Consider the following 15,494-nt stretch of genomic DNA (forward strand, 5'->3'; position numbering starts at 1 on the left):
AAATGTCAGCCTTCCTGCTCCTCTGATGCTGCTTGGCCTGCTGTGTTCATCCAGCTCTACACCTTGTTATCTCAGATTCTGCGGCATCTGCAGTTCTTACTATCTCTCCAACACCCTGGTAAATTTCCTCTGCACCCTCTCCAGTGCAATCATATCTTTCCTATAGTGTGACAGAAAGAACAGCACACATGTTCCAACTATGGCCTAAATAATGGCCTGCATACAGCTCAATTGTAAATTCTTGTTCTTGTATTCATTGCCTCAATGAATAAAGACAAGCATCCCATATGCCTTTTTCAACACCTTATCCATCTGTGCAGTTGCCTCCAGGGATCTATGGACATCTACGTAGGGTCCCCCTAATCCTCTGTACTGCCTAGGGTCCTATCATTCATTGTGTACTCCCTTGCCTTGTTATTCCTCTCAAAATGCATCACCTCTTATTTCGGAACTAAATTTTATTTGCCACTATCTGCCCATCTGACCAGCCCATTCATATTGTCCTGAAGTCTAAGGCTCTCCTCCTCATGTTATCTGTGAACTTACTGATCAAACCTCCTACATTCATATCTAGATCATTAATGTACACTACACTCAGAAAAAAATTGCCAGTGGACACTAGCTTCCAGTCACAAAAACAGCTTCTGCCTCATACCACTATATCAGTCTTGGATACAATTTACCAAATTGCCCTGAATTGCCATGGGGTCTTATCTTCTTGAACCATCTCCTACGTGTTTTCCATAATAGCAACTTCAAATTTCAAGGGTTTTCATAAAGATGTGAGGAAAAATAGACATTGTCCTTATAAAGGTCTGGACCAAGGACTATGTCTCACTCTCCTATGTTTAAGACCTAAGTGTGGCTGGATTTCTTTGCACTGTTCTTTCTGGCCCCTGGATGCAAACATGCAGCATCGTTGATATTTCCTTGCAAATGTTCAACAGCTACACACCAAACCTCTTCCTCCAGTTCCACATTGTCTTCCAACGCACTAAGGTTTTCATTTTCTTCTGACACATTATGCTATGCCATGTGAATTAAATTGTCTTTTCCAAAATGATAGAATTAATTGCTTGGTTGTCTGAGATGAGGTGACAAATTGCTCTGGCAATCATGTCTGATGATTTTGGCTGTAGGGCCGTGGAGGCAATACTTCTGTATTGTAATACTGTTGTAATACTTCTAAATAAGTTGGGAAACTGCTAGTCTGCCATAATGTCATATTTTGCCAATGTCTGCAAGCTGTGGATTTATTTTATTCTCTGCAAATTTACTCTGTCTCAGAACACAAGCTGAAACTTAACTGAATCCCAAAATATATTACACAGAAAAAAATCATCAAACATCCTGTAATATGGGAATGTAAATGTTGTGAGTTTTCTCCATGTGTTCTCCCCATTGAGTACAATAACTTTGTCCATCTGGCATTTCTCTTAAGGCTCTATCTAGGTTATAGTAAGCATGTAAAACATTGAGCAGGTAAACAATTAATTGCTATCTGTTGATCTTGCTATTCATGTATTGAAGTTAAATTTTAAAACAGATTACAGTAGATAGAGTGCTGCAGGAAACGTAGGTTTTTTTGGAAAGGCATTAGTAATATTTGATAATATTATGAAAGATGTTGCTTCGGTTGTTCCTATAGATTTACCCACTACTCCATTTCGTTTTTATGAGAATAATTTATATGACAGAGCTGAAAGAAATGTATTGATATTTTAATCTTAGCAAGTACACCTGTTAACATGTAAATGGTTAACAGATCTAATTTAAATAGTTTAAACATGTACTTTTTAAAACAATATGTACATCTCTAGGTTAGAGTGGCTGGTCATCGAATAGCCTGAAACAATTCCTGGTGAAACACATTGTGGGGTTGTTAGACTGGAGTTCAGAGTTTCTGTCATTTACCCAACATGAACCAAACACTGGCTGCTCAAACTGCAGAATGGTGAAGATTTACTGCTACTGAAATAGGACATGAGCCAATTATCTGGTTATTAAAATTTCACTTTAATATTTTAAATGACACCTGTTCTTTGTCCATTTAAATAGAGCATGTCTGTGAGAACAGATGCTCCTGTGCAGTTGTATTAAAAAAAATCACTGCGAGATGTTTCTTTTATAGTCAACGAAACACTGAGGCAGAACAGAATATGTTGTTCATTGGTTTGTGGTCCATTTAAATATAGGTTTAAGATGGGCACATCAACAATATTACTCCCATTGGATTATACATGGCCCAAATCTGGTTATTTCAGATTCAAGCATTAGACTCCTCATGTATGTAAACGTAACCAATCAGATTTGAAGATCCTTCATTCTTCTGAGTTTTGAAGTTGAAAATATCTGTCATTCCTAATTCTTGCAACTTCCCTACTTTCCCAAACCCACCCTCAACCCTGATGCTTCATTTATCTCACCCCTTTCTGACCCTGCATTTCCTTCCAATTCTCAGCCTTCTCTCTATTGTTACACCATTTCCTCAATACCTTTACAGAAGTGACATGTTTCTCCAAGAATTAAGGTTAGCATATACCAGCTGTTTCAATTGGCCTAACCAATTAGATCCATTCACCCTTGTTTCTTCACAGTTCTGCAATTATTTCCTTTTAAACTATAATTGACTTTCTTTGGAAGTTACTAATGAATCTGGATGTACAATTTTTTTAGGCAGTGCACTCCAGACCATTAGAATTCTTCATAAACAAGATTTGCTCTGTGTAATGTCTGATCTTGTTTCTGCCAATGATCTTAAATTTGTTTTTGCTGATTACCAACCCTTCTGTTGCTGGAAGCAGTTTCTACTTGTCTCTCTATAAAATTTAAAAATGCCTCATCATTTGGAACATCTCCATCATATTCACTTCTCAATCATTTTGACTGTCAAGAGCTTTGGTATATCTTAAGGATACAAAAAAGTGATATGTAAATGCAAGTTTTTTTTCTTAAACCCTAGAGTTTTGAAAATGGAGGAGTTTTATCCTGAAACATATCGCATGGATGTGAAAAGTGAACGCCTGGCATTCTTTGAAATTATGGAAGGTACTTTATCTTACCAATGATCCAGAAAATTATTTTTTCCTTCCTCCTGTGCCTACATCCCAATCAGGTAAGCATCAACTTTCATTTTGATGCTATCGTTGATTTGGGATCACTGAATGATTGGACTTCCGATTTTCTGTTTTTCTTTTTGCAAATGTTCTAACTGAGTATTGGTCCTCATTGGAACAATTCAGTAGGGCACACAAATACGAGTTAGTTATTCAGCTGCTTGAGCCTGTTCAGCCTTTCAATGAGATTGTGGCTTTTCTCCTTATTCGTCCATGGGATGTAGGTGTCGCTGTCTGGGCCAGCATTTATTACCCATCCCAAAATGCCCTTGAGAAGGTGGTGGTGAGCTGCCTTCCTTAACCACTGGATCTCATATGGTTATAAGTACATCCCCATTGTGACCTGGATCTTAACTTCAAACACCTACCATAGTTCTGTATCATGTAATGTGCTTGGCTAGCATATGTATTGATTTCAGATTTAAAACTATTAATTGAGCTAGCAGCTGCAGCGTTTTATTGGCAAGTTCTGTCTTTTGTGTGCAGAAATGTTTTAAAATTTTACTCCTGAATAGCTTGACCCTGAAATTAAGTTGGTTTTCCCATTGCCTTAGACTCCTGCACCAGCAGAAGATAGGTCTCTGTGTCTCCACTATCTAGTCTAACCTATGTTATTTCTCAACAAAGCTTAAAACTTCGAGCCCTGTTAACATTGTGATGAAAGCACTGGTTAACCTTTAATATACAGTGTGTTCCACCTGTTTGAACATTTTCAACTTGAACTCTAGACTTCTGCCTATAATTCTCCTCCCTCTCCCTCCAACCACGCACTGTTTTCTTGCATTTGGCCTAACATATTGTTCATGAGTTTTATTGTTTAGTAATCCCTGGGGGAAGTGATGACACTACTACAAACTGAAACTAAACTTCTGCAATGAGTTAAGACCCGCCCCAGTTTCTCTATTTCCTGTGAAGCTACTTTTCCCTGCTTGGTACTTTCCTCCGTGTTACGACCATCATGTCCAGTATTATTCTACACTACCAGGTTATTTAATGGAGTTTTTTGACCCTTGTTTCATCATTTTTCTTTATCTGCCTCGTTTATCACCATACATCACTAGGGAATTCCCAGTACCTCAAATGCTGCCCAGCATTCCAACCCACTGCATTCCAACCCATGGCATTACAATCCACTGCATTCCAACTGTCTGCATTCTAATCTGCTGCATTTCAACTCACTGTATTCCAATTCGCTGCATTCAGACCAGCTGCATTGCAACCCATCCCATTGCAACCCATCCCATTGCGACCCACCCCATTCCAAATCCTGTATTCCAATCCGCTGCATTACAACTTACTGTATTATAACCTCTTTATAACCTGCAACTTCTCCTGCATTGGAATTTGCTGTGGAACTGCCTTACAACTGCTGATAATCCACTTCAAAGCATTGGAACAACACAGATGAATCTGTCTATTCAGCTCCTAATAGGATTACGTAGAAAGAGAAAGAGAGAAAATAGAGACTGAATTATCCAGCTGTTTGCCAATTGGGAATGATTTAGGTGCTAGTAGCTATGTTGCTAGAGTTCATCAACATGTTCATTAATTTGCATTTATCTTGCTTTCAGTCCTCACCTATCAAAAATGTTCATAACCCAGTCATGATATACGTTTTGTTTCCTGTGTTTCTCTTGGCACAGATGTACCGATTTGGATTTCAAAACCTGCTGGATCAAATTTGGGTAAAGGAATATTTCTCCTGAAAAGCCAGGAAGACTTCCTGGACTTCCGTGCAAAACTGGAAAGCATAGAGAAGGATACTTCGAGTAACATGTATTGTTATGGTTTCCCAAGCAACAGAATAATACAACGGTAATTAAGAGCTTTCTCAAAATAAAGCAGACTGCAATGTATGTATCCAGATCGAATGTCAAAGGAATTATAAAAAGCAGTAATTACAGGAGTTGTTGGAATAGTGTCATTCTTCTGTTTCTTTGGATGTTCTCTTGCAGGATTGCTCAATACGAATGTAGATATCAGCGTTAGCTAGTGGATAGTGCTCTTGCCTTTGAGTCAAATGGATGTGGGCAAGTCCAATTCCATAAACTGGAGCACAAAAATAGAGGTCGCCTCTACAGTGCAGCGCTAAAGAAATGCTGCACTGTCAGAAATGCAATCTTTTGGATGAAATGTTGAATTGGCTCCGTCTGCTCTCTCATGTGGACATAAAAGATCATTCAAAGAAGAGCACGGAAGTTAGGCCCAGTATACTTTGGCCAATATTTATCCCTGCACCAACATCGCTGATGCCAGCTGTGTTTCCTACATTACAACAGTGACTGCACACTGAAAGTTTGGAACATCCTAAGATTGTGAAAACCTACTACATAAATGTTAGAATCCCTGTAGTGTGGAAACAGGCCATTTGGCCCATCAAGTCCATAGCAACTCTCTAAAGAGCATAAAAACCAAAAGAACTGCGGATGCTGTAAATCAGGAACAAAAACAAAGTGGCCGAAAAAGATCAGCAGGTCTGGCAGCATCTGTGAAGGAGAAAACAGAGTTAACATTTTGGGTCCAGTGACCCTTCCTCAGAACTGATGGTGGCTGGGAAAACGTCTCTGAAGAGCATCCCTCCCAGACCCAGCCCCATACCCTATCCCTGTAACCCTGCATTTCCCATGCTAATTCACCTAGCCTGCACGTCCTTGGACATTATGAGCGACTTAGCATGACCAATCCAACTACCCTGCACATCTTTGGACTGTAGTAGGTAACCCACGCAGACACAAGGAGAATGTGTAAACTCCACATGGAGAGTCACCTGAGGCTGAAATCAAACCCAGGTCCCTGGTGCTGTGAGGCAGCAGTGCTAACCACTGAGCCACTGTGCCATCCTTATAAATCTTGCTTTTTTATTTTACTGTACCAGGTCTGGAATACTGACGAGGACATCAGATCTGAAAATATAGCTATTTGTTCTAATTTCCATCGCTAATTTGGAACCATAGAATCATATAATGCTGCAGTAAAGAAGATAATTCAGCCCATCCTGCTGATACAAACTCTTTGACACAGTTATCCAAATAACCTCTGCTCTTTACCCATTGCTGTTCCCTTCAACTAATTGTTTTGAAAGTTGCTTCCACCAATTCTTCATGCAGTACATTCCAAACCATGGCAACTTCTTATTTTAAATAATTGGGTTTCTCATGTTGCCTCTGGTTCTTTTGCCATCACCTTAAACGTGTGTTCTCTGGTTACTCATCCCCATTCCACTGTAAACATTTGTTTCTAATTTACCCTACCAAAGCCATCCATAATTTTGAATACCTCTATCAAATCTCCTCTTAACCATTTCTGCTCTAAGGAAACACAACTCAAGTTGTTTTCCCCCAGTAAACTGACTGCTACATCTCTTCTTTACTACCACTGGAATACTCTTTGCCTTTTGCTGTGGGTACCCACATCTACTCCAACGGCTCTTCCTCCCGCTCTGTCAACAACAGAAATATCATGATTTTCCAGCACGCCCACCACCCCCATGCCCCCTCAGTTCCAAAGGAGAGTGATTGGATTGGAAATGTTGTTTCCTCCACAGATGCTGCCAGACCTGTTCAGTTTCTCCAGCACTTTCTGTTTGCATTTCACGTCTTCTGCATCCTCGGCATTTGAGAATCAAGACATTTTTGTCAGGAGTTCAATAAGCATTCATTGTAGACAATGGTACTTTAAGTACAAGTGTAAAGAGTACATTTACAGTTTCATTGTACAGCAAATATTAAAGACACCACCCCTAAAGAATCAAAGGTTAGATGAGTTTAATTGTTCAGTATTTCATTTGAATTTTTAGACACATTTGTAGGTGTAAGGAAAATAGCAGAAAGAGGTGGCAAGGAAATCTTTGATTTTATGAAGGTGCATCCCTATAAGGAAAGACACACTGTGTAATTGTGGGTTTTCTCAAGTATTTTTGCAACTAAAATCATGGGAAACTGTACCTGTGGTATCCTATGATTTGCTTCCAGTGCAAAATTCCAGTGTGAAACATTCAGAAAATTAGCCCATGTATGGAGAGATGAAAAGACCATCATTGATCAAGATGAAATCAATCGAAGTGATATAGCAATCTGAAGCTCCCAGAATTCCCTTCAAAAAAATGCTCAAATGCCTATGCTTTTACCCAATCAGGTATTTACACAAACCTCTACTTCTGGAAGGTCGAAAGTTTGATATTCGCTCCTACCTCCTGATTGCCTGCACCTCACCTCATATGATCTTCTTTCGCCATGGTTATGTCAAATTGGCATGCAACAAATATGATCCATATTCTGATGACCTGACAAGTCACCTGACAAACCAGGTAAGTAGTACATTGGGAAAATACCATCCCTTGTAACTGTCTGAAATTATAAATCAAATATATTAGAGGGTCATGAAAAGATTGAAGCTGATAAGTTATTTTATCTTTTTGGTTCTTTCTAAAATCTCCTTATCCTACGTTACCAGTTATAGTACTGGATGAGTCTCAAGTCCCCAAATGATCAACTCACTGCTCCTTATGTTTATGGAAGTGAAGTGTTGGACTGCTTTCCAGTTCTACATTGTTTTGTTATTTTAAACAAAGATATAAGTTGTAATGACTGCAAAATCAAGACCCCATGTTAACAAGCTCATGTTTCATAATACAACATGAATATTCAGACAAATTACAATGCATCTTTCCTATATGATTATATTATTCCTTATCATTAAGTTCACGATTTTTGCGATAAGAATTCAGCTCCTGTGACTCACAATTCCAGTATATAATTATAACAAACAGTGGTCTGTCTAAAATGCTTGTACCAATTCCAGTTTTTGATCTCTACGTTCCATGTATACTAACATTAAATGAACACACATCAAACGATATATAATGCAGACTACATTATATACAGCAGGGAGCAAGAAGATCCACTGGAGTTTTCAATCTTTCCCAGTGATTCCGTTACCATAGTTATATGGTTTACTTAAGCTTTTCAATCACTTTATTACAATAAGTAGTGGTATTAACACTAAACTATTTATCCACAAACCCAGGTAAGGTTCTGGGAACCTGAGTTTGAATCCTGCCATGATGGAATTTGAATTCACTAAAAATTTGGAAGCCAGAGTCTATGACTATGAAACCATTGTCAATTGTCATAAAAACCAAAGTGGTTTACTAATGTCCTTTAGGGAAGGAAACTGCCTTCCTTGCACAGTTTGGCCTACATATGACACCAGGCACATAGCAATATGGTTGACCCTTCATTGCCCTCTGAGAAATTAGCAATGGGCAATAAATGTTGGCCTAGCCAACAATGACCACACCTGTGAATGAATAAAAAACGAGTGACCTTCCATTCCTTCAGTCCCTCAATTTTGCTGTAATCCTGTTTCAGAAAGCACCCTGCTCAGTAGAACTGAAAGCTGTTTCAACACATCATGTGCTGGTGCTACAAACAAGATGGGTAATGTAAACTCATGCTGCCACATCAGGGAGAATGAATACCATTCCTTATTCCATTATTGCTTTCAGAGACTGAACTATGTTATATTCCCACAAGTTATTACCTTTGGTCTTTGAAAGTAATTTAACATCACATCAGACCTCATCTGAAATGAAAAACATCAAGTCGTTGTTTTCAACCAGCCATGAAATAATCTAATAGTCCAGCACTGAAATACTACACTAGTACATTTACAGTCAAATCCCATTATGGCTGCAACTCTCCCTCTCTATTCTAAAGCCTCATTACATCTTTTGAAGAATCTGTATTTCTCCAATTCTAGCTGGGCATGCCTTTACCAGTCTAAGCCCTAAACTCTAGAATTTCCTTTATAAACGTCTTTACCTCTCGATCTCCTTTTTTTTCCAGGGTGTTCCTTAAAATTGACCAGCTTGGTGAGCTGACTGTGCAGTGCTTCCCTGGTGTCTTTGAAAAACAGCCTCTTTCCTCTTTTAAGATTTAAGGAATGCTACTTTTTTAGTCCTCCACACCTCATCAAATCTTCCAAGGGAACTCAATTTATTCTAATTTGAATTAAAGAGTTGCTTTTATATTGCACAAACAAGAGTTGATAATATTTAGTGTGGAGCTGGAAGAACAGAGCAGGCCAGGCAGCATCAGACGAGCAGGAAAGCTAACATTTCGGGTCAGGACCATTCTTCAGAAATCCCTGCTCCTCTGATGCTGCCTGGCCTGCTGTGTTCCTCCAGCTCCTCACTGTGTTATCTCTGACTCCAGCAATTGGCAGTTCTTACTACCTCTGAGTTGATAACATTTGTTGGATCTTTGAAATTGCCACTAAAATTTGGCTACTTTTTAAAATGCTATTCATAAAAAGAGTTACAAAAAAACATACGTTTGAAACTTATTTCCAAAGAAATTATGGCAGCAGACTTTACGACAGCGTATAGTTATAGATTTTGTGTGAGATCGTGACTTTTGCACTCCCTATTTCCAAGACTGTCTTCGAGTGGAGGACAATTATTATTTTCAATTTTTATTTTCAAATAAAAGTTTATGAAAAGAAAAATCAGATTATCACATGGATTTTGTTGTCAATGAAAATAGGATTTGTGATTTTCTACCGCTATTATTCATACATTGAGTTCTGAACCTCAGCCATCAGAGAGATGTTGCACAAAAACTCAAATTGGTGCCTATTTATATAACTTAATTTGCAGACGCCTAGAAAACCATCTCTGGCTCTTTCAGCTGAAGATAGAAACCTGCAGCAGAGATGGTGATCATTTAGCCCTTTGATCTCCTGTTTGAAGTTCTGTCCAAATCGTCTCCACTCCCCTGCACTTTTCCTCACAGCCCTGCAAATGTTTCCTTCTCATAGAGTCTGAGAGCTGTACAGCATGGAAACAGACACTTTGTTCCAACTCGTCTGCACAAACCAGACATCCCAATCTGACCTAGTCCTATTTGCCAGCATTTGGGCCATATCCTTCTAAACCCTTCCTATTCATATACCCATTTCAGGTGCCTTTTAAATGTTATAATTGTACCAGCCTCCTCCACTTCCGCTGGCAGCTCATTCCATACACGCACCACCCTCTGTATGAAAACATTGCCGCTTAGGTCCCTTTTAAATCTTTCCCCTCTCACCTTATACGTATGCCCTCTAGGTTTGGACTCCCCCACCCCAGGGAAAAGAACTTGGCTAGTCACCCTATCCATGCCTCTCATGATTTTATAAACCTCTATAAGGTCACCTCTCAGCCTCTGACACTCCAAGGAAAATAGCCCCAGCCTATTCAGCCTCTCCCTATGGCTCAAACTCTCCAACTCTGGCAACATCCTAATAAATCTTTTCTGAACCCTTTCAAGTTTCACAACATCTTTTCTATAGCAGGGGGGCCAGACTTGAACTCAGTATTCCAAAAGTGGCTGAACCAATGTCCTGTACAGCTGTGACATGGCCTCCCAACTCCTATACTCAATGCAGTGACCAATAAACGCAAGCACACCAAACGCCTTCTTTCCTATCCTATCTATTGTGACTCTACTTTCAATGAACTATGAACCTGCACTCCAAGGTCTCTTCATTCAGCAACCATCCCCAGGACCTTATCATTAAGTGTATAAGTCCTGCCCTGATTCACCTTTCCAAAACGCAGCACCTCACATTTATCTAAATTAAACTCCACCTGCCACTCCTCAGCCCATTGGCCCATCTGATCAAGATCCCGTTGTACTCTGAGATAACTTTCTTCACTGTCCACTACACCTACAATTTTGGTGTCATCTGCAAACGTACTAACCATACCTCCTACATTCATAATTCTCATGCATGTAACCAGTTCTGTTTTGAATGTTGACATTAAATCTAATCCCACTGTCCCTTCAGACAACACGTAGCCTCTGTAAATGTAATGGAAATAAACAACAGGTTATAAGACTAGGTGCTGTCTTGCAATCACTTGTTTTGCAATGTCGTGCCCGGTCAAAGTTTACTCTATGGAAAGATGTCGCAGGAGTTTTGTTTCTTGTTTGTTTATGTAGTCAGGCAGCACACAGGGATTTTATCTGCTCAAGTGGTGCCCTGCTGAATTTGATGGGAGTGTTCATTCACAATGTGTAAATAACCAGCAATGCCTGAGGGAGCTTTCTAAAACTACCCACCTTGGCAGCTGTTGATAATCTTTTCCAAAAGCATGCATTTCACACAGCTCATCGTATTTTATAGTATAGAGGTGAAGATCTCCAACTTTTCATGATTTATGGGATAGTTAAAGACAAGCCTGCATCTGCATAAATGTGCCTCGGAGGCACCTTGTCCTTTAAGCCAGGAGGCCCAGGTTCAAGTCCCACCTACTTCAGAGGTATTTGATAATATGCCTAAACAGGTTGATTAAAAATATCTGTAAATATTCCTCCATAACAGCTGTCAGAACATGAGTACCTTCAGACATAGAATTCAGGTGTGTTCGGGCAGAGTTGAAGAAACATTGGCTTTGAATCTTACCTCAGGTGTACATCAGGTTATAAGACTAGGTCACTGATGCTTGCATTGGATTTTTAAATGGTACAGTGTTGATGGCTCTCACCTAGATGTGTGAATGAGTAGTATTTGGAAGGTGCAAAATTGCAGGTCATTGAGAACCAAATGGAGCATAAATGTATCATTGACATTCAATTATTATGGGATATTTATCACACTAAAATGCCCTAGGGTAGAATCACAAGACTTTTATCAAGTGAAACAGTTTGACACCAAAACACTTAAGGAGATGTAATCGTAAAACTTGGTCAAAAAGGAAGCTTTTGAGGAGCATCTTATAAGTAGGAATGTGAGTTAAAGAGATGTTGAGGTTTGAGGAAGGAATTCCAGGTTGATGTCTAGAAAGCCAAAGTCATGTCTGTCAGTGGTGCAATGCAGGAAATGCACAAAGAGTCCTATGATGGGATCTGACAGGTAAGGGATTTCATGAGGGAGTTGCAAATTGAGAACATTGTAGGGATACGGGCTGCTGTTTGTGGATGGAAGGTTGGAAGACAAGTGGGGCTGGATTTTAAAGGCAGGTGGTGTCAACTGCTGGCCCATGCAGCCCTCACCCCAACTTCCCCAGAGGTAAAGCTGGTTCCAAATTGACTACTTCTAAAACGCTAGTCCCACAGTGATATCATGCTGAAAGTGTCCTGAACAAGCTGAGAGTGGTCCTATCCCTCTTAGTGAACAGGAACCTCTGACCTCTAGAACTGCAGACCAATTAGATTGGCTAAGAACTGTAGTAGTGAGTATTGTTGGAACTGCAAAGAACCCACGAAGATTGTCAGTGGCATTTGGATTCAGGTCTTTCCTAGGCATTTAGGGTGGAAATGAATCACACATCGGGGAAAGGATAGAATGGAACAAAAACAGAAATTGCTGGAGAAACTCAGCCGGTCTGGCAGGATCTGTGGAGAGAAAACAGAGTTAATGCTATGGGTTCAGGGCCAAATCGTTGACTCTGATTTCTTTCCATAGATGATCTCAGAGCTGATGAGTTTCTCCAGGAATTTCTGTTTTTGTTTCAGATTTCCAGCATCCACAATTCTTGGCTTTATTTTGTAGGATGGATGGGGATGGGCATTGGAGGGCAGGCAGAAACTTAGTTAAGTTGGGTAGCATCTTGGTGGGGGTGGAGGTGCCTTAGATACATTGAGGACACCCCCAAATGATGTGTCCCCTCCTGCCTTCCTGCCTTCTCAATTAAGTTATAAAACAAGAGATCTAACTCTAAACCATCTGCCATTGCCCAGCATTTCAGAATCCAGAGAATCCCTACAGTGTGAAAGCAGGCCATTTAGCCCATCGAGTCCACAGCAACCCTCTGAAGAGCATCCCACCCAGGATCACCTGTCCCTCCCTGTCCCCGTAACCCTGCATTTTCCATGGCTAATCCATCTAGCCTGCACATCCCTGAACACTATGGGCAATTTAGCATGGCCAATCCACCCTAACCTGCACATTTTGGACTGTGGGAAGAAACGGGAGCACCCGAAGGAAACCCACACAGACACGGGGAGAATCTGGAAACTCCACATGGACAGTCGCCCGAGGCTGGAATCGAAACCAGGTTGCTGGTGCTGTGAGGTAGCATTGCTAACCACTGAGTCACTGTGCTGCCCTTTTAGAATGGGGGAGATGGATTGAGGGCATTAGGTAGGCAAGAATGGGTCTCTTAAGGCCTTCAACCAACCTAAGGGTGGGTGGGTTGGTGAAAGTTTTACCCATCTCTATATCATAGAGGAGGAGAAGGATAGCAGTGGGCTAGTCACCCAACATATTTTATTTGCCTCACCCCCTCCTACCAAGCCTATTCAATGGGGGATGTGTGATCCAGCCCATGGGATGCTTATGATCTTCCAGCCCAAACTACTGAAAAGTGGGTCACATTGACTCTGTTTCTCTCCTTACTGGGGACTCATAGAATCATACAGCATGGAAACAGACCGTCTGGTCCAACCAGTCCATGCTGACCATAATCCCAAACTAAACTAGTCCCACCTGCTTGCTCCCAGCCCAAATCCCTCCAAACCTTTCCTATTTATGTACTTATCCATGTTATCTTTTTAATGTTGTAATTGTACCCACATCCACCACTTCCTCTGGAGGTTCTTTCCACACACGAAACACCCTCCGTGTCAAAGATTTTCCCCTCCTGTCTTTTTTAAATCTGTCTCCTCTCACCGTAAAAATGTGCCCCCTAGTCTTGAAATCCCCCAGCCTAGGGAAAAGAAAACTACCATTAACTGTATACCCCTCATTATTTTATAAACTTCTTTCAGGTCTCCTATCAACCTCTTACACTCCAGTCAAAAAAGTCCCAACATATCCAGCCTTTCTTCACAACTCAAACCTTCCATTCCAGGTGACACCCTGGTAAATCTCTTCTGAACCCTCTCCATCTTAATAATATCCTTCCAAGAACTGGACACAGTATTCCAGAAGAGGCCTCACCAATGTCCTGTACAACCTCAACACAAATTTCCAACTCATTTGTTAAAACTGTGCATAGATCCTGTAGGATTCTCAAGTTTAACATAGATCCCTACAGTGTGGAAACTGGCCTTTGACCGAACAAGTCCACACCTACACTTGGAGCATCCCACCTAGACCCATGCCCCTATAACCCACCTAATCTACACAGCCCTGGACAGTAGGCAATTTAGTACAGCCAATTCACCTAGCCTGCACATCTTTGGACTGTGGGAGGAAACCAGAGGAAACCCACGCAGACCACAGGGAGAATGTGCAAACTCCACACAGACAGTCACCTGAGGGTGGAATCAAACCCAGGTCCCTGGTGCTGTGAGGCAGCAGTGCTAACCACTGAGCCACCGTGCCGCCCCTTAAGCACCAAAGCATAAAACATGACATTCACACACAGAAACCGAGGTTGTTATTCCTTCAGCCTGAGATAAAGTTGACAACTCTGGTTAACACATGACTTCCTGTCTCCAACCAGCTGCCTCTACGCTCTTGTGATTGGTCACCTGATATGCCCATCCTGACAACACACCTTCCTCAGCCAATTTGAAAACAAGTAGACTCTTCATTGGTGAAAGACTTTGGACTGATAGTCAAAGAACCTTTTTTGCCCATGTTCGATATTTTTATAACTAGCTATCAAATCATTCAAAGAAATCTATGTCCTAAAAGTATAATATCCACTCTGCTCCCACCATGACAGGCAGAACACAGTTTGAGGATTAATTTGTTAAAAATAGGGAACCTGGCCTCCACCTATTACAAATTCCCTTCTTTTAGTTTAACAGTGGCATCTTGTGCCTTCCAATCCACTCTGGAGAAGCAGTCTTTATAATAAATAAATCGGGCTCAATGCCTTATGTACTGTCAACGCTTACAGAATAGATTTCCTGGACTCAGCAACGAGAGAAGTGGGAGCTATGAGAAGCAGTGGTCAGTGATTGTCTAGCACTGCTTCTGGGCCAAGAATACTCTCTGTACCCCTGTATCTTCCCAAGTCAACTTGCAACTGACTGCCTGCCTCCTCATAATTCAATCTCTTCTCCTGCATTTATCTGTAACTCCCATGATATATCCCATTTTTGATATCCCACTGCAATCTTTGTCTCTAATTTCTGCATCTTGATTGTTTTGTCTTCTCATGTTCCTATCTACAATGATCTCTTTCCTTCTGATCTCTCTGCCTGCAATTTGTTCTCCCTGCGTGATCTCTTCATACTGCTGCAATTTCTGTCTCCCAGTATGCTTTTCCACACTTGATTTCCACCATGCACTATAGACCCTCTCCCTCTGCCCCCAGCCGCCCCCAATCATTCACCTCTCGCAATCACCTCCTTCCACGTTCTCTCCATCCATCCCCTCAACTTCTCCCCTACGATTTCTCACTCCTCTCTGTCCTGCAACAGCCACCACACACTCCAT

General features: G+C 40.9%; 1 protein-coding gene across 1 annotated transcript in view; it reads left to right on the forward strand.

Moving 5' to 3' along the window:
• Window positions 1–15,494, forward strand: part of LOC109915337 (protein polyglycylase TTLL10-like) — a 48,477-nt gene that overhangs the window by 20,152 nt on the left and 12,831 nt on the right. Inside the window, exons 5-7 of the mRNA XM_048615202.1 lie at window positions 2,963–3,048; window positions 4,760–4,931; window positions 7,251–7,422. Coding sequence (XP_048471159.1) covers window positions 2,963–3,048; window positions 4,760–4,931; window positions 7,251–7,422 — 430 coding nt within the window. The remainder of the gene's footprint in view (window positions 1–2,962; window positions 3,049–4,759; window positions 4,932–7,250; window positions 7,423–15,494) is intronic.

This window comes from Rhincodon typus, chromosome 31 (assembly GCF_021869965.1).
Source record: "Rhincodon typus isolate 14 chromosome 31, sRhiTyp1.1, whole genome shotgun sequence".
NCBI classification, from domain to species: domain Eukaryota; kingdom Metazoa; phylum Chordata; class Chondrichthyes; order Orectolobiformes; family Rhincodontidae; genus Rhincodon; species Rhincodon typus.